This window comes from Geotrypetes seraphini, chromosome 10 (genome assembly GCF_902459505.1).
Source record: "Geotrypetes seraphini chromosome 10, aGeoSer1.1, whole genome shotgun sequence".
NCBI classification, from domain to species: Eukaryota; Metazoa; Chordata; class Amphibia; order Gymnophiona; family Dermophiidae; genus Geotrypetes; species Geotrypetes seraphini.
Window position 1 is genome coordinate 60,020,898 of NC_047093.1, and position 23,827 is coordinate 60,044,724.

At 41.0% G+C, this 23,827-nt stretch overlaps 1 protein-coding gene across 3 annotated transcripts in view; it reads left to right on the forward strand.

Annotated features, from left to right (window-relative positions):
- COL5A1 (collagen type V alpha 1 chain) overlaps positions 1-23,412 on the forward strand; it is a 430,660-nt gene extending 407,248 nt beyond the window's left edge. For 2 of the 3 annotated variants that reach the window (XM_033962081.1, XM_033962083.1), the window contains 2 exons: positions 7,957-8,190; positions 19,963-23,412. In XM_033962081.1, the coding sequence (XP_033817972.1) occupies positions 7,957-8,190; positions 19,963-20,109 (381 nt within the window). In that variant the 3' untranslated portion in view covers positions 20,110-23,412. The remainder of the gene's footprint in view (positions 1-7,956; positions 8,191-19,962) is intronic. The other variant, XM_033962082.1, reaches the window with a different exon arrangement.
- Positions 23,413-23,827: the final 415 nt, after the last annotated feature.

A 23,827-nucleotide genomic window follows, 5' to 3' on the forward strand; every position in this document is an offset into this window, starting at 1 on the left:
TAACACTTGTACAGAAAGATAATGTTAAGCCGCAAATAAAGTACAATTATATCCTACTAACCCACTATTCCAAGATAGCTTAATATAGCTTAACTTTAACTCAAGTCCTCAATATTAGAACCAAGATGTAGAAATCAGCGAGATAATAACAAAGAAAAGTAAAGATAAAATAAAGGTTATTGGCTGAGGCAGGAAATCAAAATCTATAAGTACTTCATATATCCTCTCCTTTTTTCAGGCGAGCAGCTGACAAGAAGGTTATCAGTTGACTAGGATCAAAGAAAACATATTTTTGCGATTGATACGCTATCACACATTTACATGGATGATGAAGAAAATAAGTCGCCCCCAAGAGCAATAACTCCCGGCTTTAACAACAAGAATTCACATTGACGTTTTTGTGTATCTTGTGACAAATTTGGATACATTTGTATTTTATACCCTAGAAAGTCTTTCTGTTTATTCTTAAAGAAAAGTCTCAATAGCCAGTTCTTATCTAGTGTTAGGGCAATTGTTAAGAGGAGTGTTGCCGGTTTTGCAAGTTCGCTATCTGAAAGTTCCAAAATTGTAGAAATATTAAGTACTCATTGATCATCTTCTTCCTTTAACTTTTCTTCCCTTTTCATTGATAAATTATACCCTTGGGTAATTGGCGGCAGCATATCCTCAGAAATTTCCAGTGTCTCTTTCATATAGCATAGTAGATGACGGCAGATAAAGACCCGAATGGTCCATCCAGTCTGCCCAACCTGATTCAATTAAAATTTTTTTTTTTTTTTTCTTCTTAGCTATTTCTGGGCGAGAATCCAAAGCTTTACCCGGTGCTGTGCTTGGGTTCCAACTGCCGAAATCTCTGTTAAGACTTACTCCAGCCCATCTACACCCTCCCAGCCATTGAAGCCCTCCCCTGCCCATCCTCCTCCAAATGGCCATACATAGACGCAGACCGTACAAGTCTGCCCAGTAACTGGCCTAGTTCAATCTTTAATATTATTTTCTGATTCTAAATCTTCTGTGTTCATCCCACGCTTCTTTCAACATATCTCTAGGAGTTACTGCCGCAACTCTAGGAAAATTAATTAATCTAAGATTATTATTACGAGAAAAATTTTCTAAATACTCCAATTTTCTCCTTAAATTAATATTATCTCTCACAAGTGTTTCGGTAATTTGTTTAGAAGCCTTTGCTTCTTGGGAAGAATTCAAAGTTGAATTTTTCAAATCTTGTAAGTCAACTTTAATATTCTCAATTTCTTTTTCTTGACTATTAACTTTATGCTCTAACTGAGAGAGCTGAGGATTAATAATTTTAGTCAAATTTGGCACTAAGTCCCAAATAGTCTCAAGAGTTATTTCTTGGTTTTTTTTCCAATGTATAAAGAGCTTTTTTAGAAGTAAGAATTTCCTCACCAGCTGAAATTCATTTGTGGCTGCTGGTCTCCTGCTCACAAGTCAAAAGTGGTGCTGGTAAATCCCCAGGTTCCAATGCAAATGCAGAGAATCCCCCTTCAAGATCCCCGATTCGTTGCCATCAGCCTCAGGGAAGAGTCTCACATCAACTCTGGATGGTTCCTCAACCCGTGGGGAACTTGCGCTCTAGGGAGGAGGGGAAGGCACTCCAGCGTCGGGGCTCAAGGTGGCTTCCACCTCGTCCCGGTGCGTCTCCAACAGGGAATCCGACGCTCCAGCGATGTCCTGCATTTGGCGCAAAAGCCGATCAATGCTGCCGAAAGCAGCTGGGTCAGAGCGCCGCAAGGCTCCAGTGGCACTACGTCCTCTACTCTTCAGCATCGATACAGGTAAATTTAAATATAGTAGCAAGAAATTTTTAGAAAGCTTCTGAGCCGAAACGCTTTGCCAAGCCTTCAATCCGCCATCTTGGATCAAACTATTATTCCATAGCGCCTATTTTTTTGAAGGGCGCCTAAATTTTTATAGGCACCTTGTTACAGAATCGCGCTTTCTTGATAGGCGCCTATGTTTCAATCAATGCTGATTAAAAAGCTTAATTGAGCTTGTTATTCAATTTAGATAGGCGCCTCTCTAGTTTAGTGCCTCCAAAGTCGGCGTCAAACTTTAGCCACTGCTTATAGAATTTGGGTTTCAAAGTATGACTTTGAGAACGACTTTACATCGTTGTGCCAAGAATATCACTCTGTGGCAGAGTCATGGACTCCGTGCCCATTCACACAAACAGCCTGGAAACTCTTCCAGGTATAATAGCTTTTTAAAAATTAAATACAGAACTGAGCCTGTTACCGCACAGATTTTGATAAGACAAAACCATTTTCTCAGCTCCAGGATAAACAATTTTTCTTAAGCAAGGTTCAAGGGTTGGTCCCAGCCAGACCCACACATAGTCCACAATCCTGAGTATTGTTTATAAGAATAAGTTTAGCTTACCTTAGCCAGACATGTACCAAAAGTCTCGCACTGTCAATTCTTCTAACAGTCCTTGCCAGATTTCTTGACTTCCCAGGTCTTTTTCTCAGCCCTCGGCTAGGGAAGAGTTCTCTCTCTCACACAGTCTCATAAGAATGTCTCTGCTTCCCAGGGTTCTTCTCAACCCCCAGCTAGTGAAGGGTTTTCTAGTAGAAGTTTCTTCCTTTGGGACCTCTACTCAGGGACCTCTCTTGAATAACTCTGAGCTAGGCATATTTCTTTCTCCCTGCCTGAGTCCTGCACCTCTGATTCAGCAGGGCTGTATTATTTCCTTAATGGGTTTCAACACCGAGCTGCAAAGCTCAGTGCATTCTGGGACAGGTAGCTCCTCCAGGTCTGTGTAACACACTCCTACTGCCCAGGAATATAACTGCAGCCTCAGTGAGGGAAAACCCCTAAATCTCTCACACACCCATTTGGGCCCAGACCTTCCCAGTACTAGGATTTAATTGATATGGCACTGTACACCTTCACATGGCTATAGACGTGACTTTGGAAAAGTACTTCTGAACTGCATTCCTTATTGTAGGTACAATTCTTGGTGCAACACTAACGGAAATCAATGGACAGTGTGTCATGCATTTGGCTAAACTAAAGCTCATGATCTTGCAAAAACAAAAACAAACAAAAAAAACCAACATTCAAAATACATTCTGTGGCTATTTAAGTTTTCAAATAGAATTAAAGGAAAGATGTGGACAAATTAGCCATCTGCAATTCTCATGTTAATTTGTTTTCTATTTAGACTGTAAATACAGTATAGCTTTAAATTCAAAAAAGTGATAATGTATCTGATTCCACCTGTTAGCAAGCTTTCAAAGGTCAATTCTGAAGCGCTCAGAATGGAAATGGCAGCCCTATTATTACAGAAGGTAGCCTTCAACTCATAACCCTCCTCTTCACTACCCTCTGCTCACCACTCTAGCCTGCAGTTTAACCATCCCCTCTAATTACCCTGGCATCTTGTTTGTTTGTCTTGATTGTTTAGATTGGGAGTAGAGAATGACAAGGTGACAAAATTCATCACCGTTCCCATCCCCGCGGATAACCGTGGGAAACCATCTTCATGTCATTCTTTAAGGAGAGAGGGAAGAATCAGAGTATGAATGGGCACAACCTCTGACCCTCAAGCCTTGCACTGAAGAATGCTGGTGTAGAAGGATTGAAGTTGAGATAGACACTACAGAATGGCAGTCTCTGGTATCCAGAGCAGAAATTGTGATGTCATAATGCCTCATTCCACCAGTGCCTAAGAGCCAATCACATCAGTGATGTCACAATGGATTCATTATCCTTGGCTCACATAAGAATCAGAGTATGAATGGCCACAACCACTGACCCTCAAGCTTTGCTTTGAAGAATGCTGGTGTAGAAGGATTGAGGTTGAAATAGACACTAGAAAATGGCATGGGATTATTTCCCGCGGTTATCCGTGGGGACGGGAACAGTGATGAATTTTGTCACCGTGTCATTCTCTAATTGGGAGCTCATTCGAGCAGGCACTATCTCCTTCGTGTCTCTGTACAGTTCTGTGCCCATCTGGTAGTGCTCTTGAAATAAGTAGTAGTATTTATTTTTTATTTTAAAAATATTTTAACCCGCCAATGCACAAATCTAAGCGGGGAACAAAAATCACATACACAGTAACAGTAAATAATACATAAAACAACAACAGCATAAAAAAAAGAAAACAACCTCCATCACTCAAACTGTCACAGAACTCACACCAAAAAAGTGCTCAAACAACATAGTTATCACCCCCTTTCCTAAATTGCCAGAATATGGAAGATTGGTGCAAAAACAGAGGTAGGGCATTCCACAGCACAGGTCCCTGCACAGAGAACGTGGACTTACAGTTCCCAGAAAGCTTCACAACCTTTAGGGACGGCGCTTCCAAACTTAAGCTATCTGAAGACCTTAGTTCATGCAGAGGGCAATGCCGCTGTAGCAAAGCGCGGACACTCGACGGACAATTATGGTGAAGCACTTATATTTAGCACTTCACCTTCAAGAGTTTTGCTTGTGAGAGCCTATACTTAAATCACTCCAATGGTGGAACAATATTTAATTGGTCCCTCTGTGGCTCCTCTATTTCTACCACTAACATGGTCCTCAGATACACCACCTCGGGCTCCTATTAATTCATAGCCCCAGGCTTTATGTGTGGCCTCCCCAGGCTTTATGTGTGGCTTTATGTGTCAGCCAAGCTATCCAAGTTTTGAAGACCACGTCTAAGATAAGTTATATTATCAACTTTATTAAAACTATTTACAGCTATTTAAAATAAGTTATTTAAAACAATCATATCACTCGCGGGTCTGATTAGGAAGTCACACATAAAGCCTGGGGGGAGAATTAATAGGAGCCCGAGGTGGTGTATCTGAGGACCATGTTAGTGGTAGAAATATTTACAGAGAGGAGCCACGGAGGGACCAATTAAATATTGTTCCACCATTGGAGTGATTGAAGCACTTTGAACATCACACACAAGACCTTAAATTCGACGCGCGTGCCTATCGGCAGTAGTAGTAATAGCACATGTGCCGTCAGAAAGAGCAAAAAAGTGCTCACATTACCCACCCACCCAATTACTTTTATATAAGGAACTGCAAATCTTTCACCAGAGACCCCTGAAAGCACCCTTGCAAAATTACTAGCAAAAATAGAATTGCATTTTGTAATATTAATTCCACTCTGCCACTGATACGAGAAATTAGGAAGCTTACTGAATTCATCTCGCAGATACCAATCTGAACTCATCTACTGTTCACAGTCACTGACTGTTGATTCATTACTGAACCTAATAGTTTTTTTTAATTGCATTTAACTCCCTCTAGAACATGCACCACAGTAATTTCCCCTAGTTTAATTAAAGCAATACTGATTCATTTCGGGAGGCCTCACTGGTCACATTTGCAGAAGATTCCTACTAATGCAGTTTTAAAGCAGTCAGTGTACGGTAATTGGGCATAAGTGGAGGGCCTCCAGGAATCAGGCCTTTATTTTATTTGTTTGTCTGTATCTTTTTCGCTGTTATCTTTTTTATGATACTTGTCTGTTTATATTTTATATGATTATATGTTATTTGTTCAATGCTATGATTCACTGAGAGAAAGATTTATTGGGATCTGTGTGAAGGAAATCGAGTCTGCTACTGCTGCTACTACTATTAATTATTTCTATAGTGCTATCAGATGCACTCAGCACTACTCAGAGTCACAAAGAAGAAGAAAACAGTCCCTGCTCTAAAGAGCTTACAATCTAAACAGCCAAGACAGACAAACAGGATGTCATGGATACAGTTAAGGAGAACAGTTTATCAGCGGGCTGGGTTAAAGGGCAGAGGAGTAGGGTTAAGGCAGGGAACTCCACCGTACTATCCAGTCAACAGGTGTGAATCTACTGTGTCCTGTAAGGCCGTCTGAAATCAGCTGCACCAGGGCAGCTACATCGTTCGCCCTCTCCAAGGTAGGGAGAACGAGAGGGCACGCTCTAAAGTTGAAAGGAGATAGATTCCATACAAACGAAAGGAAGTTCTTCACCCAGAGAGTGGTAGAAAATTGGAACGCTCTTCTGGAGTCTGTTATAGGGGAAAACACCCTCCAAAGATTCAAGACAAAGTTGGACAAGTTCCTGCTCAACTGGAACGTACGTAGGTGAGGCTGGACTCATTTAGAGCACTGGTCTTTGACCTGGGGGCTGCCACGTGAGCGGACTGCTGGGCACGATGGACCACTGGTCTGACCCAGCAGTGGCAATTCTTATGTTCTTATATTGTAAAGATGAATATCTGGGACCTCCAGTTTTCCCCCCAGTTGGTGACTTTCTAGTACTACTTCAAGGCCAAGTTATATTCAGTATAGTAGGTATTTTTCTGACCCTTGATGACTTACAATCCCCTTTTGTAGCTGAAACAATGGAGGATTCTACGACTTTCTCATGGGACATCCCTGAAATTTTACCCCTGGGTTCCATCATTTCCAATCCACTTTCTCTAACCATTAGGCTACTCCTTCAGGAAATATATACATGTTTATATCAAAACTTTGAACACTAGTTTATTAAACCACATGAAGGTTGAAGATGTTTTTCAACTTTCTTGCACATCCCAATGCGGATTTCTGGGAATTGTGAAAGTGCATTGATTTTCAAGCAGGTTTTTTCCTGAACTGAGAAATCCATAGCATGCTAATTCAATACCAAGTCCTGTGAAAATGAGCACCGAATCTCATCAGATTTTCTGTAGCAAACCTGAGGAAATATTTGAAAATCTATTCAACTTGAATCAAACAGAAATTTGACCTATTCAGGCTTGACCTTGGATTTTCTACAAAACTCAATCATCAAAAGTAATTTGCAAAGATTCCCTAAAGAAGTATGGCTTTCAAGATCATCAAAACCAGTCAAATGAACCACCTTCTTATTTAAATTAGCATTGTATGCAAACACACCTCCATTTCCATTCAACGCATAGAGGCCCCCTTTTATCAAGTAACGGTAACACTTCTGTCATGGGAAATATTCCAATGCTCATTCAATGCAAACTTATGCTAAAATAGCACATCTTGTGTTAAAATAACCCATCTTAACAGTAGAACACATTGATGAATTCTCCCCTTACTCATCTATGGAAGTAGAGGGTTAGATCCTTAGTGCAAATAGTGCTTTAAGCACAAGTACATATTTTGCTTAGGGGGATTCTTTTCATTGAGGCTAAGTGTTTTGCTATGAGGTCAGAGAGTCAGTTTCTTTGTTTATTTATTTATTACGGTTTGCTTCAGGACAAATATTTAGGCAGAAACTGTTTTTTTGCCCTGGAGCAAAAGTTTTTTTAAAACACAAAACAAAACAGAGTAAATGACAACTGAAAAAGACCGTCACGGTCCATCCAGTCTACCCAACGAAGTGACCAGAGCCTCGCCCATCACTCTTAGTCCCATCCATTCTAACAAATCAAACTGAATATAATTGAATAAAATAACACACGTGGAGTTATATGTAATAAAAATCTGGAAAAAAAACTCTTTAGTTCATCTGGCCCACAGCAAGATTTTGTGGAACATAATACATACAGTTAAAAATAAAATAAAAAAATATATATAAATATAAAATTGCAGTAGAGACGTTACTGTCTCCTAAAAGTATTCTTTTGTATCTGCAAAGCATGATTAATATGTTTTCTACAAAGAAATTTTACAGATACAATCTGCTACAAAGTTACACTTTCTTTTCAGATGTTTATGTAAAACAATTCATAATGAAATAACTCCAGGGTATAACATTTTTTTATGTAATCTCAAATATTATGAATACTATACCTAGTAGTCTCGGCAAATGGCTCAGAGAAATACACAACTTGGAAGTCATTTTGCTTACTTATCTTGGTACTGGTTGGGCCAATATATTAGACCCGGCACATGACTTTCTGCAGGCCTATTTCATGTGGTTTCGGCATATGTAGAGTTATTTGTATTTCACTGCCAAGTTTTCTCCTTTGTTTATGGTCTCCTTTAGCTCTCATATGTGGATTCAGAGGGCAATCCAATTGGAGTGGTACAGATGACCTTCCTGCGGCTTCTGAGTGCCTCTGCCCACCAGAATATTACCTACAATTGCTACCAGTCTGTAGCATGGCATGATGCCACTACAAACAACTATGATAAAGCCATCCGCTTCCTGGGTTCCAATGATGAGGAGATGTCCTATGATAACAACCCGTTCATAAGGGCTGTTGTCGATGGCTGTGCAGTAAGTACCATATTATGCGATGTAATAAAAGAAGAACTTCTAACCCCCTGTTTTACTAAGGTGCGCTAACCGATTAGCGCGCGCTAATCAAATTAGCACATGCTAAACACTGATGCATAGACTAACATGCACGCGTTAGCGTTTAGAGCGCACTAAATTTAGTGTGCATTTATTGGTTAGCGCACCTTAGTAAAACAGGGCCTTAGTGTACCTTGATATGCTGCCTATACTTATTTCTTCCTAAGAATTTCATAAGGAAGTTCTTTTTAGCACAATACAAGTATTACGGCAAGCAACAACAGTAAATTTAAGAGGTTATCATATGCCGCATTATCTGGCTTAGGATTTTACTTTTTGGAGTCCTTTATGCAGTGTTTTAAGCTTGTATCCCCAAATTCTATACAGTAGAATCTCAGTTAACCGGTATTTGATTATCTAACACTCTCACCCAACCAGGAAAAAAATTTGGAAAAAAGAAGTCCCCTGAGCATCAATGGTAGCGGTCTTGAGCCGAAAACTATCCTCCCTCCCTCAAGCCCCGAAGCACTAGAAACAGTGGCAATCCTGAGCCACAAACGTCACCTCCCTCCCTCCCCAAAGCACCAGCACGACAGTGGTCTAGAGCCGCAAATCCCCCCTCCCTCCATCCCTCAAGCACCCAAGCCCCGAAGCACTTAAGATGCAAACTCCCCTCCCTCCCATCCTGAAGCACAGGGTAGCAGCAGTCCTGAGCCACAAAGCCCCCTCCCTCCCTCAACCCCTGATGCAGCAGAAGCAGGTGGCAGTCCTGAACCGTGAACCCCCTCATTCCCTTGCTTCCTCTCTTCCTTACCCGAAGTGGCAGCCGGTCAGTAGGAGGCAGTGCTCAAAACAGGCTGTTCATGGCCAGCCTCGGTAGGGCTTTTCCTCTGATGTGTCGGAAGTGATGCATCAGAAGAAAGGCCCTGCTAGGGCTGGCCACGAGCAGCCTGTTTTCGACACTACCACCTGCTGACTGGCTACCACTTTGGGTAAGGAAGGGAGAGAGAGTGAGCGAGGGGGTTCGCGGCTCTGGACCACTGCCTGCTTCTGCTGCTTTGGGGCTTGAGGGAAGGAGGGGGGCTTCATGACTCAGGACTGCTGCAATGCTGGTGCTTTGAGGCGGGGGGGGGGGAGGGGCGGGAAGGTAAATTAAGATCTGTGTTAGGAAAGGTTTCTAACACAGTCAATCAACTAGAAAAACAGTTATCCAGCATCCACCAACCCCCTTTGGTGTCGGATAACTGAGATTCTACTGTATATGCTTTTGAGTTGTATGTGCAAATTTGAGCAATTATTAGTGTTAATTGGTTTTAATTTTTAAATTTATGTGTATGAATTTAGGTGTGGGATCCACACCTAAAATTTATGCATGGTGCCAAAAAGGGGGTGTGGAAATGGGAGGATCCAGGGCAGAACAAAGTTACACTCATAATTATAGAATAAGGAATATCCATGCCTAATTTAGGCTTGAGGATTTGCACCACATTTCAGTTGGTAGAAATGGAAACGCCTAAAGTTAGCTGCGTGTCCCTGGCATAAGTACTATTCTATAAACCTAGCCTAACTTTAAGTATAGGTTATAGAATACCGTTCAGTGGGGGTTTTTTTCAGTGCCAATTTTTTAAGGTACCATATATAAATTAGAATATAGTCCATAGTGTGCTCAGGGAGCTCAATGTGAGCTACCTTAAGAAACTCATGTAGTTATTACATAAGGCGTGATCACAGTCCTAGATGAGCTGTTGATTTTGCTCCTGATGCAGGCACTGAGGTACTCAAACATGTCAGGCATACGATTTATTGTCTGAACTGTTTGGACATTCAGAACTCTAATAAGCTAGTAAATCTGTTTGTAGTTACCTGCTTTTAGCAGGCTATTTCTTTGTTTTGGATTTGCAAAATTAACCCATTTGGAAACACTGTTCCTGAGAGTTCTGAGGTCAATAATAGCTAGCGAGGATGTCATCTACAAATATATTAGGAAAATATATGTAGAAAGAGCAATTTCTATAAATGCTCATATTAAAATGTTCTTTTTAGAGCGATCCTGCCATCACACACCATGGCAATGATCATTGTATCAAAAATTAACTTCCATTCCCAGTATTTATTCTGATTACAAAAAAAGCAAGATTTTCTTTAATACAGAAATAATAGAACTAGCTTCCAGAATATGTATTCAGAGCTAAACATTTCTCTAGAGTGAAACTGAAAGTGACTTAACTGCACATTCTGGTGGGCAAGTGTGTGTAATACATATAAATATGAAAGAATGAATGCGGAATGCTTGGGTCTTAGCAATGCATTTAATAAAGTATGGAGCCCATTGACTGCATTTGTTAACATACAATTATAGAGATATATCTTTTATTTCTTAGATCTCCTTACACATCCAGGGTGGGGGAGGGGAGGGGAAAGTATTTGGAAGAGTTTAAAAATATTTAAATATAATATTGTAATAAATAATATGATTTAATATATTAATAATTGGGAGGAAGGGGGAAAAATTGGACGTTTTCTTTAATAATGTGTGTAATATGGTGTATTTTATGCAATCTGTTAAAGTTCTATGAATTGTAATACACTGTCAAAGCTTGAAAATTAATAAAGAATTAAAAAAAAAAAAAGAAAGTGAAGTTGGAGCTTGTAAAAACACTCCTTCTTTCACATCTTCCTTCATATTTCCCGCACTGCAATTTGAAGTGTAGCTGTCATTTTTAGGGCTCCTTTTACTAAGCTGCACTAGCGGTTTTAGCGCGTGGTGCATTGCCACGCGCACTAGACGCTAACGCCACCATTGAGCTGGCATTTGTTTTCACGTGTAGCGCAGGGTGCAGCGCACGCTAATCTGCGGCGTTGCTAAAAACACTAGCGCACCTTAGTAAAAGGAGCCCTTAGTTGCTGCATATTGTAATTTGGAAGCATTATAAGTGGGTTCAGAATCAAGCTTCTGTAGCCACGTTTGATTCACATGTTTTCTGTTTGCGTCCACCCAAGCACTTATATGAAGACATAACAGCCGTTATAGACTCTTGACAAAGGCAGGTTTGCCAAAACACTGCCAGTGTTGAGTCCACTTGTTTAATGCAGTGCTGTTCTCCAGTAAAGTACACTTTGGAATAACCCTTCGCTGAGTGTTCGACATCCTTTGCCTCACGACTTCCCCTTTTCTGGATTTGCTTTCACCGTTGTTGAGATCCATACCTGGCTCTCTTTTTGAGCGCCATTATAAGTGGGTTACTGCAGTGTTCCCTCTAAGCGGGCGGGTGTTGTGAGCAAACTTTTTTCACTGTGAGCTAAAAATATCGGGCGCCAGCAAGTTATGAGCCAAATAAATATGTTGCTTTCTACCACAGAACTTCCTTACGTTTGTATGGAATCTATCCCCTTTCAACTTTAGAGAGTGCCCTCTCGTTCTCCCTGCCTTAGCTACTAAGTCTATTCCCTTCAGTACCTTGAATGTTTCTATCATGTCCCCTCTCAATCTCCTCTGCTCAAGGGAGAAGAGGCCCAGTTTCTCTAATCTTTCGCTGTACGGCAACTCCTCCAGCCCCTTAACCATTTTAGTTGCTCTTCTCTGGATCCTTTCGAGTAGTACCGTGTCCTTCTTAAAGTACCAGTGCTGGACGCAGTACTCCAGGTGAGGGCGTACCATGGCCCGGTACAGCAGCATGATAACCTTCTCTGTCTCTTCAGTCCAGCATCTGCCCCTTCCATTCACTGTCTGTCTTTCCCTGCCATCTCTCCTCCTGCCCCCCCCACCCCCCAATTTGGTCTAGCATCCATCATCTTCCTTCTGTTCCCCTCATGGTCTGGCATCTCTATCCTTCCCTCCCCCCTGTGGTTTTTAGCATATCTCTCTTCTCATTTCCTCCACTCAGATCTGATCATTCTCTGCTCTCTCTTCCCTTTTCTTCTCTGGTCTTCCTTCTCTATTTTCTGCCTCCATCTAAATTAAATTCTTTCTTACTATTTAGTCCCGTTTCCCTCTTTTCACTGTGTCTACACACAGCTTGTCACCCCTTTCCCTCACCCCTCCATTATCTTACTATTTTCTTCCCCCTTTATTTATCTCCTCCTTCCATCCAGTATGTGTTCTTTCCCCACTTCCATTCAGCATCTGCTCTCCCTTCTCAACTGACATCCATCTGCCTTCTGCTCTCTCTCCCTTCTTCTCACTTCCATCATCTGTCCCCTTCTCTCTCTCTCTCATCTCCTCCATTCCATCATCTGCCCCTTCTCTCTCTCTCTCTCTCCCCCCCCCAACTTCCATCATCTGCCCCCCTTCCCCTCACCTTTGTGGGTCACTTTCTTTCCCCTGAGGGTGGCTCATGTCACAGGGGAAGCTTTGGCCGAGCAGAACCGCTTGATTGACAGTGGAACTTACTTGATTGATGTCGATGCTGGGGCCCGTTGCCGTTTGAAGGAAAAAAAAAAAGGTGGAAAAAAGGAACCTGTAAAGGCGAGAGGAAGGGAAACCTCCAGGACAGCTGCTTTTTGCCCTCCTTCAGCGGCCCAAGAGTTCAGACCAGCAGCGGCAGCTCTGTATGCTTTTAACTTCGGCACAGAGCTGCCCCTAATCAATAGTTTAGCGCGGTTTCATGAGGCAGCCCGGGGCCTTTGATAGCCGGCCCGCTTCGATGATGCGATGTGGGCCGGCCTAGCAAAGGCCCCGAGGCTGCCTTATGAAACCGCGCTAAACTATTGATTAGGGGCAGCTCTGTGCCGAAGTTAAAAGCATACACAGCTGCCGCTGCTGGTCTGGAGGTGCGGAGACAAGGCAGGAGGCAAACGCGGTGGAAGGCAGGAGTCCCGGCGAAGGCAGGAGTCCCGGCACAGCGACTGCAACAGGAAGTTGCAAGTCAGCTGACGCCGGCCTTTCGTTGCGGCGGGGACCGAATACTTCGCGGACCGGCAAGATTTTGTTTGCGGACCGGCGGTTGAAGAACTGTGCTCTACACTGTGTGCGCTGTGACGAGAAACTTGTGCGCTGCGAGGTAATATTTTGTGCGTCAGCGCACCCGATTTGCTATTTGCAGGATAGCACTTCCAGTGCTTTAATAGTTTTCTTTTATTTTGGAACATAAGAACATAAGCATTGCCTCTACTGAGTCAGACCACAGGCTCCCGCGGCGGCCCCCCAGGTCAATGACCTGTAAGTTATCTATTACTCTAAAGCATTATATATTGCATAGTACCCCTCTATTTGTACCCCTCAATCCCCTTTTCCTTCAGGAACTTGTCCAGTCCCATTTTGAAACCCACAATCGCACTTTGTTCTACCACTTCCTCTGGAAGCGCATTCCAGGTGTCTACCACCCTCTGAATGAAGAAGAACTTCCTGGCATTTGTTCTGAATCTGTCTCCCTTCAACTTTTCCGAGTGCCCTCTAGTTTTCGTTTCCCCAGCCAGTCTGAAGAATCTGTCCCTCTCTATTTTCTCTATACCCTTCATGATCTTGTAAGTTTCTATCATATCCCCTCTAAGTCTCCACTTTTCTAGGGAGAAGAGCCCCAGCTTCTCTAATCTCTCAGCATACGAAAGGTTCTCCATGCCCTTTATCATTTTTGTTGCTCTTCTCTGGACCCTCTCAAGTACCGCCATATCTTTCTTAAGATACGGCGACCAGTATTGAATGCAGTACTCCAGATGCGGTCTCACCATCGCCCTATACAGCGGGAGGATAACTTCCTTGCTTCTGGTAGTGATACCCTTTTTGATAATGCCCAACATTCTGTTCACCTTTTTTGAGGCCGCGGCACATTGTGCCGCTGGTTTCATTGTTCTATCTACAAGATTAATTGGCACCGGATTCTTTTTTTTTATATCTTTATTAATTTTCAAGTATGAACAGTGCAATACATATATATATATATATATATATATATATATATATATATATATATACATAACAAAAACAGAAAGAAGCACCTTTAACTTACAGAATTTAAGGTCACCATTTCCCCCCAACCGTTTTACTAATCAATGATGTAAACAAAATTATTCATAGTACAATAAAATACCACCCTCCTCCCCACCCCTCCTGGATATTCATGTGTATGGAAAACAAACCTATATTAAAGAGACATATCAATTATATAGATGCAGTAAAATCTGCCAATGGGCCCCAAACTAATTTAAACACCTTATTATTCCCTAACAATTCTGCACTGGATTCTAATAATTAAAGGAGAAGCAGGAGGCCCATCTTCTTCCCATGCTTACTAATGCTTCAGACCAGGAATTACCACAGGAATTCTTATAGATAGGGATTAGATTTCTTAAAGGGTACTGCTAATCTTTTCATCGCAGCTTAGCTAAAATGCACGTTACATGATGCACAGATCGCAGAAAAAGAAGACATGATAAAAAGCATAAATAAAGACTGTTGTGTGGCTCAGTCCTCTTCTCGCATAGTTTAGTAAATTTATTATGAGCGTTTGAATGTGGCAGTTTTTTATGCCCTAAAGAGGACTGCTGTCACTGTGGTTAATTGAATGTCTAAAACAAACACTTTGGAAAGGCATTACTGCTTATCACTAGGCACTCAAGTTTTCCTGCTTTGTTTTGATTTTTCTCAGTGATTTTTATTGCCGATTCCAAAACCTCTCTTCCCTTTTTTTTCCCCTCTGTTTTGTAGAGGGCAGAATAAATATATTATTTCCTCATATGCCATCTAACAGGTTAGGCATGTTTTGCAGTAAGATGTTGGGACCAGGAGTTGCTTAAAATGCTGTTTTGGGGCCACCAATCATTAGTGCTGGAAAGAAGCCACTTGCTTCTTTCTATGAGGGGTGATCCAGTCACCAAACATTATTGCACAATGAAAACACATCTAGGGTCCTGAGTTTCACTATATTTGAGGCCATCAATTGTGTTGTTCTACTTAACTGGAGAAGAATGGTTTATTCATGCAAAAAAAAAGCTTAATTTAAACATTCATATCTTTTGAATCTGCTTTTGGGTTGCTTTGATGGCAGTGCCATTCCGTCCCTTTGCATCTGTCAGTGAGATGGCCATGCTTTAAGCAGAGAAGTACAGAGCAACTTACAGTTCATAAATCTCAGAGAAAAGAAGCTACTCCACCCCCTAAACATAGTAAATGACAGCAGATAAAGACCTGAATGATCCATCCAGTTTGTCCTTTAATTACACGCATTACAGTTTAATTTTTCTTTGTTATTTCTGGGTCATAGACTGGAGAGGTTTGCTCAGTACTGTCCTTAGGGTCCAACTACTGGAAAGCTCACTCCAGCCTATCCAAACCACCTCATCGTTTGCAGGATTCAGCCTGTGAAAGTCTGCCCAGCACTGTCCTCATGTTCCAAATTACCGAGGCTCCCATCGAAGCCCTCCCAAGCCCATCCTAAACCAAATTGCCATATAGAGGACACAGATCATTCAAGCCTGCCTGGTACCAGCCTTAGTTCTTCAATTGATATCATTCATATTCTAGTTAGAGGTCCTCTGTGTTTACCCCATGCTTTTTTAAATTCTGTCACCGTATTCCTCTCTACCACCTCCCTCGGTAGGTCATTCCAGGCATCCACCACTCTCTCTGTGAAAAAGAATTTCCTAATGTTACTCCTAAGTCTACCACCCTATAACCTCAATTTATGCCTTCTAGTTTTACCAATTTCCCTTTTCTGAAAACAATTTGATTCTTTCAAATACTTTTTTTTTTAAATATAATTTTAACATTTTAAATAATCTTTTACTTTTTATTATTGTAAACCGACCAGATACAAATTATATTATTATATTATTTCAAATTATAAATAAACTGGAAAAAACTGGAAAAATCATTTCATCCTCTGTTCCTTCTCTCCTCTAGAGTACAAATGTTCAGGTCTTCCAGGCTCCCCTTATACATCTTTTGCTGCAGGCCCCCTACCATTTTTGTCACCTTCCTCTGGATCGCTTCAAGACTTCTTGAATCTTTTTATAAGACTTCTTATATCTTCATATAAGATTTCTTAGCCTGATACAGCCTCCAAAACTGAAACAATACTCCAAGTAGGTCCTTATCAATGATCTGTATAGGGGCATCAACACCTCCTTTCTTCTACTGGTTGTGCCTCTCTCTATACAGCCTAGCATCCTTCTGGCTATAGCCATTGCCTTTTCATCCTGTTTTGTTGCTTTCAGATGCTCAGACACTATCTCTCCAAAGTCCCTCTCCTCCGCGCTTATTAGCCTCATGCCTCACAGCACATACATCTCCCTCGGGTTACTACATCCCAAATACATCACTCTGCACTTTGTATCAAATTTTAGTTGCCAGATATTAGACCATTCTTTCAAGTTTTGCAGATTCTTTTTCATGTTTTCCACTCCCTCTGGGGCGTCCACTCTGTTACCAGTCTTGGTATCATCTGAAAATAGCATACCTTTTCTTCTAACCCTTCAACAATATCACTCACAAACATATTGAATAGAATCGACCCCAGCACTGATCCTTGAGGTTCTCCGTTACTCACCTTTCCTCTGAGTGAATTCCATTAACTACCAACCTCTGATGCCTGTCCGTCAATCAGTTTCTAATCCAATTCACCACTTTCGGTCCTAACTTCAGTTTGTCAAGTTTGTTCAAGATCCTCCTAAGAGGAACCGTGTCAAAGTCTTCACTGGTTCTAGTTCCACCTCAGTTCTTTTTTCTTGAGCTTTGCAAAGCAATAATGGAGCAAAAGAATTCTGTAGGGGCAACAATTGTGGTGGTGGATGTTTCTGTGTCACAAGTCACAGTCTACCTGAGCCTTATGAGATCCATTTATTCCTGGGTTGTTTTATTCTTTGAGGCAGTGATGGTAAATTGGTATGATTCTGTGGAGTGATGGAAGATGCTTTAATAACATCCAATTCCTGCTTACGTTTATAGAGCTCCTCCTTAATACTAGAAAACTGAAGACAGATGGGGCAAGCCTTAAGCCTCTAGAGGTGTGCCTTGTAACTAAACCACCACAATGATTACACTGAATAAAAATCATCCTGATTGGTTGCTATGGGAATTGACTGAGAAATGGTTTTCAACCCTGTCCTTGGGGATCACCTGGCCAGCTGTGTTTTCAGGATATCCACAGTGAGCATGCAAAAGAGAGATTTGCAAATCTATGTCATGCGTATTCATCAAGGATTTCCAGATCACCCATCTGGCCAAGTGGTCCCTGAGGACTGGGTTGAAAACCATTGCTCTAGAACATTTGATTGTGCGTCACAAGCCAGTCTCTCCAATCTTAAAACTATAGCTATGCTCTTGGAGGGTTTCCAGCAGGGCTGTCCTGAGGGCTGTGAGGCTAGTGTGGCTACACAGGATGCCAGGGAAATGAGGGCACAAAAACTGCCCCATCCATTGTCTCCTCTGTTGTGGCTGCGATGCAGTGGATGTGCTGGGACCACAAGGGGGCATGTTGCATAGGGCTTCCATTTGTAGTTATAAAACTTCTCAGATTCTGTTTGCCACTCATTTTTTACTGTTTGGCACTATAACCTATGACTGGTTTATAGAAAGTTACAGAGAAGAGTTTACAATATATGTGAGGCTTTCTCATAGTAACATAGTAACATAGTAGATGACGGCAGATAAAGACCCGAATGGTCCATCCAGTCTGCCCAACCTGATTCAATTTAAATTTTTTTTTTTTTTTTTTAATTTTATTTTTCTTCTTAGCTATTTCTGGGCAAGAATCCAAAGCTTTACCCGGTACTGTGCTTGGGTTCCAACTGCCAAAATCTCTGTTAAGACTTACTCCAGCCCATTTACACCCTCCCAGCCATTGAAGCCCTCCCCTGCCCATCCTCCACCTACGGCCATACACAGACACAGACAGTGCAAGTCTGCCCAGTAACTGGCCTAGTTCAATATTTAATATTATTTTCTGATTCTAAATCTTCTGTGTTCATCCCACGCTTCTTTGAACTCAGTCACAGTTTTACTCTCCACCACCTCTCTCGGGAGCGCATTCCAGGCATCCACTACCCTCTCCGTAAAGTAGAATTTCCTAACATTGCTCCTGAATCTACCACCCCTCAACCTCAAATTATGTCCTCTTGTTTTACCATTTTCCTTTCTCTGGAAAAGATTTTGTTCTACGTTAATACCCTTCAAGTATTTGAACGTCTGAATCATATCTCCCCTGTCTCTCCTTTCCTCTAGGGTATACATATTCAGGGCTTCCAGTCTCTCCTCATACGTCTTCTGGCGCAAGCCTCCTATCATTTTCGGCGCCCTCCTCTGGACCGCCTCAAGTCTTCTTACGTCTTTCGCTAGATACGGTCTCCAAAACTGAACACAATACTCCAAGTGGAGCCTTACCAATGACCTGTACAGGGGCATCAATATCTTCTTCCTTCTACTGATTACGCCTCTCTTTATATAGCCCAGCATCCTTCTGGCAGCAGCCACTGCCTTGTCACACTGTTTTTTCACTTTTAGATCTTCGGACACTATCACCCCAAGGTCCCTCTCCCCGTCCGTGCATATCAGCTTCTCTCCTCCCAGCATATACGGTTCCTTCCTATTATTAATCCCCAAATGCATTACTCTGCATTGAATTTTAGTTGCCAGGCATTAGACCATTCCTCTAACTTTTGCAGATCCTTTTTCATATTTTCCACTCCCTCTTCGGTGTCTACTCTGTTACAAATCTTGGTATCATCTGCAAAAAGGCACACTTTTCCTTCTAACCCTTCAGCAATGTCACTCATACATATTGAACAGGATTGGCCCCAGCACCGAACCCTGAGAGACTCCACTAGTCACCTTTCCTTCCTTCGAGCGACTTCCATTAACCACCACCCTCTGGCGTCTGTCCGACAGCCAGTTTCTGACCCAGTTCACCACTTTGGGTCCTAACTTCAGCCCTTCAAGTTTGTTCAACAGCCTCCTATGAGGAACTGTATCAAAGGCTTTGCTGAAATCCAAGTAAATTACATCCAAGTAAATTACATCTAACATTTGTGATGGTATAACAGTACTTTTGTTATTTGGCTGCATTTGATGATATAGGGCTAGATTCAGTAAATGGCGATCAAAACTCAGTACTGAAACAATCGGCAGTAAATGCCATTCTATAACGGGCAACCAAAGATAAGCCTCCGATATAGCACTGAGTGATGATTTTGGTGCCCAAATTTGGGCACTAGGACTTACATGTGCTGAAATCAGGTGTAAATTCCTGGCACCCAATTTGCGTACACATTGCCAGTATTCTGTAACATTGTGCACAAATTTTAGGAATGTCTTTGGCCTCTCCGTGCACCTCCCTTGGCCACACCCCCTCTTGGGTGACATGCTATGGGATTTTGGGGCAAATTGTTATAGAATTGTGTGTAGCAAGAGGTGCACGCAAATTCATATTGGTGTCAATTAGTGTTAATTAATACCCACTCATTAGCCAATTTAGTTGGGCAAACATTTTGAATCGGTGCCCAAATATCAGCACCCAATTTTGGGTGTCGTATATAGAATCTAGGACATACCCGCTCTTCTACGAAACTGCGCTAGCAGTTTCTAGCGTGGAGAGCCACGCTGAATGGCTTGCGCTGCTCCCAACACTCATAGGAACTCTATGAGCGCCGGGAGCAGCGCGGACCATTCAACGTGGCTCCCCGTGCTAGAAACTGCTAGCGCAGTTTAATAGAAGAGTCCCACAATGTTTGCTAAAATGAAATACCATGCATTGCAAGAAAAAACAACAAACTAACAAAAGCAAAAGAAATGAGATAACTCTGTCTGTCTCTCCTTATTACCAGACAAAGAAAGGCTATCAAAAGACCATCCTGGAAATCAACACTCCTAAGGTGGAACAGGCACCAGTAGTGGATATTATGTTCAATGACTTTGGAGATCCAGCACAGAAATTTGGCTTTGAGGTGGGACCAGTCTGCTTCCTGGGATAGAAGAAAAAGCCTCCAAAATAATAATAAATAATAATAATGATGATGATAATATAATAAAATTAACCAATCAGAACACGAGTCTCCAAATGAGCAACCTCGTAACCTCATTGTGCCACTCTGTCACATGCACGTCCTGGAACTGGACAGCGCTGGGTTTCACCCCCAAGTTCAAATGGGCGACTGAAAGGATAAAAAGAGAAAAGAAATGGGGTAAGGGGGAAGAACCCAGCCCAGAATCACATGACCTAGAAATGCACCACATGTGACAATCGGCCACCTAGAGATCAAGTGCCTCACCTATTGCTCTATTTCACAACAGCCGACAGATCTATGGTATTTCACATCTATGCAAATGCCAAAGAAAAAAACAAGGATATCATAATAAATCAGCGTGCCCAAGACTGTCTACCATGAAACCACATCAATACTTTTTTTAATGGAAATCTTAAGAAATTGAAACAAAATTGTTCTACTTTGAACTTAATTCAGAAGATAACAGGATATTTCTAAACATTTCCGTGCCTTCAGTTTCTTAAAGTCAAAACAAATTAGATATCAGTGCATATCTTGGCCTGTTGTATTAAAGGTGCTTATATTTTTATATGTTTGTAAGTAAATATTTGTATTATATATTATTTTAAAATGTTATGTTTTCCTGGCTTCAAAACATGCATGTGACTTGCTCTGTAAACAGAACAAAAGGAAAAACAATTGAGGTGCCTTATCGAATATCCAACTCTTTTGGGTTTGTAAGTGCATTTCTCATAGCACAAACCTGAAATCCAATTACTTTTTAAAAAAGCACTTGTTTCTTTTTTATGCCACTCTTTATGCTAATTGCTTTCCATTTTTTCTGTAAACCAGCCTGAAAAAAAGTAGCACTAAATAAATGGAAACCATGTTTTCTGCTAAATCTTTTATACATCTATCTGCTTACCTTAACATAGAGAATTAAATTAACAATCTTAACTCTTTCCTCTATTTTTGTATACCTATATTATTGCTTTCTGGTGGGAGATTGTCTCTGGTATGGAAGTCACACAAAAATAGGTGCTATTTTTTTTTCTATCTGTGGTGCTATATATGTCTTGTAATAACTCTATTATTACACTGGTGATTCCCTGCTATGGACATATCTCCCACTTGTCATATTTTCCATTCAGTCTTTGACTTGGTGATATTCAGCACCAACTCCAATTTATTTCTGAGGTCTATCTTGTAGGACATGTTCTCATGTCTATCTGTCTAAAAAATTTCCATGTTTCAGCTTGGTTGGCCCATGCAGAAAACTATAAAGTGTGATGTTTGGGGGAGGGAGGGGGGAGAAATTGTCAATTTATAACACATTGTAATGACATAATATACTCCTGTAGGATGTCTGTGGTGCTAATTTAAAGGAATACTTGACCCTCCTAAAAAGTCACATATATTCCATGGCAGATAGTTCCATTTAGATTTTGGTCTGAATGAAAGGAGCTGTACATTTCATTTTTGTCACGATGACTAGGCATCTCTCTCGAAGACTCCATTTTAGAAAACTCGGTTCATCCCAGCTGTGCTAAGTCATCTGTGACTCTTCAGGGCCCAGATGCGAGATTACTGGATGTTCTTTCAGTCCTGCTAAGACCATTACAAAGAGCTCTGCAATACATTGCAGGTTTTAATGCAAATGGAGAAGGCATCATAAAATTATTGTACAATAAACAGGGTTTATTTATTCTCCTAAATAATTGTATTTATTGTATAAGTATTAATATAGGGCTTTCTCCACTTGTCTCAAAACTGAGGTTTCTGGAATGGGAGGAACCCCTTTTGTTTGTTTGGCACTGCAGTCAGAAATTAAGAACTCTGACAAATTTCAGACTGATCTTGAAAATGGCAGATGTTCAGGGCGATCAACACAGCTGAATTGAAATCACCAAAATGGAACATGATGCTATTCAGTTTAAATTTTTCTTGAAGACACAGCATGTCCATTAGTCAGATCTGCCTTGAAATATATTAAAAGGACACTTCCAAAACAGTCCTAACATTTTAGTTTTGAGAAAAAAAAATCCCTGGATGGCTTTTATGTGTTAATAGTTTTACCCACAATTTTTAGGATAAGCAGAGGCAACTTCTTCCTCTCACAGTAGCCATGAATACTACCCTCAGCATGTCTTATTCCATTACTCTTTCAGGAATAAATGCAAATTAAACTATGCATACATTTCCAGAATTATCTCTTTTTGGGGTATTTCTAGGATGCATATACGTACTGCCGTGCATCTAAACAGGGATGCTTCACTTGAAGGGTATGACATCACATCTACTGTGAAAATAAAGCCTGTATATGATGTCATTTCCTAATCTAAGGTACATAAACCTTCCTTCAGAAGAAGACAAAATTGGGATGCACCACTGAGCCTTTTATTTCCTCTTCTATACTGTGCTAGAGCACTGTAGCACTATATGGGACTGCAGGGTTTGCCCAAGCTGTAAATCACATTGATAATCTTTTCATGGATGGAACTGCACAATTCATTCTGGCTTACATTTTCAGAAGAAATATTTTAGCCATAATAGTCCTAAGCAGCTGCACCATAATCTCAAAAGATTTGGCAGAGTAAGTCAGAGGTGTGTGTTGACCTAAATACCATAACCAAAGAGATGGAAGAAAAGCACAACACTGTCTCGTTCAGTAGCTGCATTGAAAAGTTCAGCTTCAGTATGAACTGGCAGTGCATTCACATGGTGAGCTGGTGTAAGCTCTGGCTATGTGGTAGCTGCCATCCTAGTGGGTAAAGCTATGCTATAACTAGGCCACACACATGGGGGAGGGGAGTCTTATATCATGGATCAATAGCAATCAGTGGTCATACACTTTTTACCTTGGGGGCTCAGTTTCAAAGCACAGACCCACAAAGTACCATAGGTTTCTTTGGTACTTTGTGTGCCTAAGTGCATTGAAATTGAGCCACATGGCCTGCACCACTGCAGCAAGGTAAAGTTTTAGCAAATGTCAATGGGAAGACCAAGGTATTTGCACATACAGCCATATGGAAAGCAAAATGCCAAATGTAAATAGTTCTTATGCTGATATGTGATTGTGTCTAGGTCATGTGATTCTGTTACGATAGACTTTCATTAAGGGATCATCTTGTTGTTGATTTTTTTTTTTTTAACTGTTGTCTTTTAAAAAAAAAAAAAAATTCATTCGTACAAACGTGTTGTAATTATGCTAAAATCCCAACCTGTCTTCCCCCTATACTTTTTCAGACCACTAAGCTGTACTGCAATAAAAGTACTTCTTCTTGCAGAGAATTCCTTTTTTTGTGGGACTTTTATTTGCTTTTGTTTCTTTTAATATATATGACTTGAAAAGAAAACATTTTAAGAAAGAAAGAAATCTTAAACTAGAATCCATGGAAAAGATTTTGATACATCTGACCCCTTTTATGGCCCCTTACAGTATTAGTTAACAAATAACATCTTGTATACATCTTTAAATAAAAAAGACAAATTCATTACAAATGCCTTGAAATTTAAATATGGTGCCCATAAGAGGTGTTTTTAAAGAAAAAATATTTTAAGCCTGTGTAATAGAGGAATACATGTAAGAATTTTTTTTCTTCAATAAATCAAGATTACTGTTTACACTTTAATCTATGTGATGTGAATGTCGTAATCTTTTTTTTAAATTTTTTTCCTATTTTGACCTAGCAGTTTCTCCTTTTTT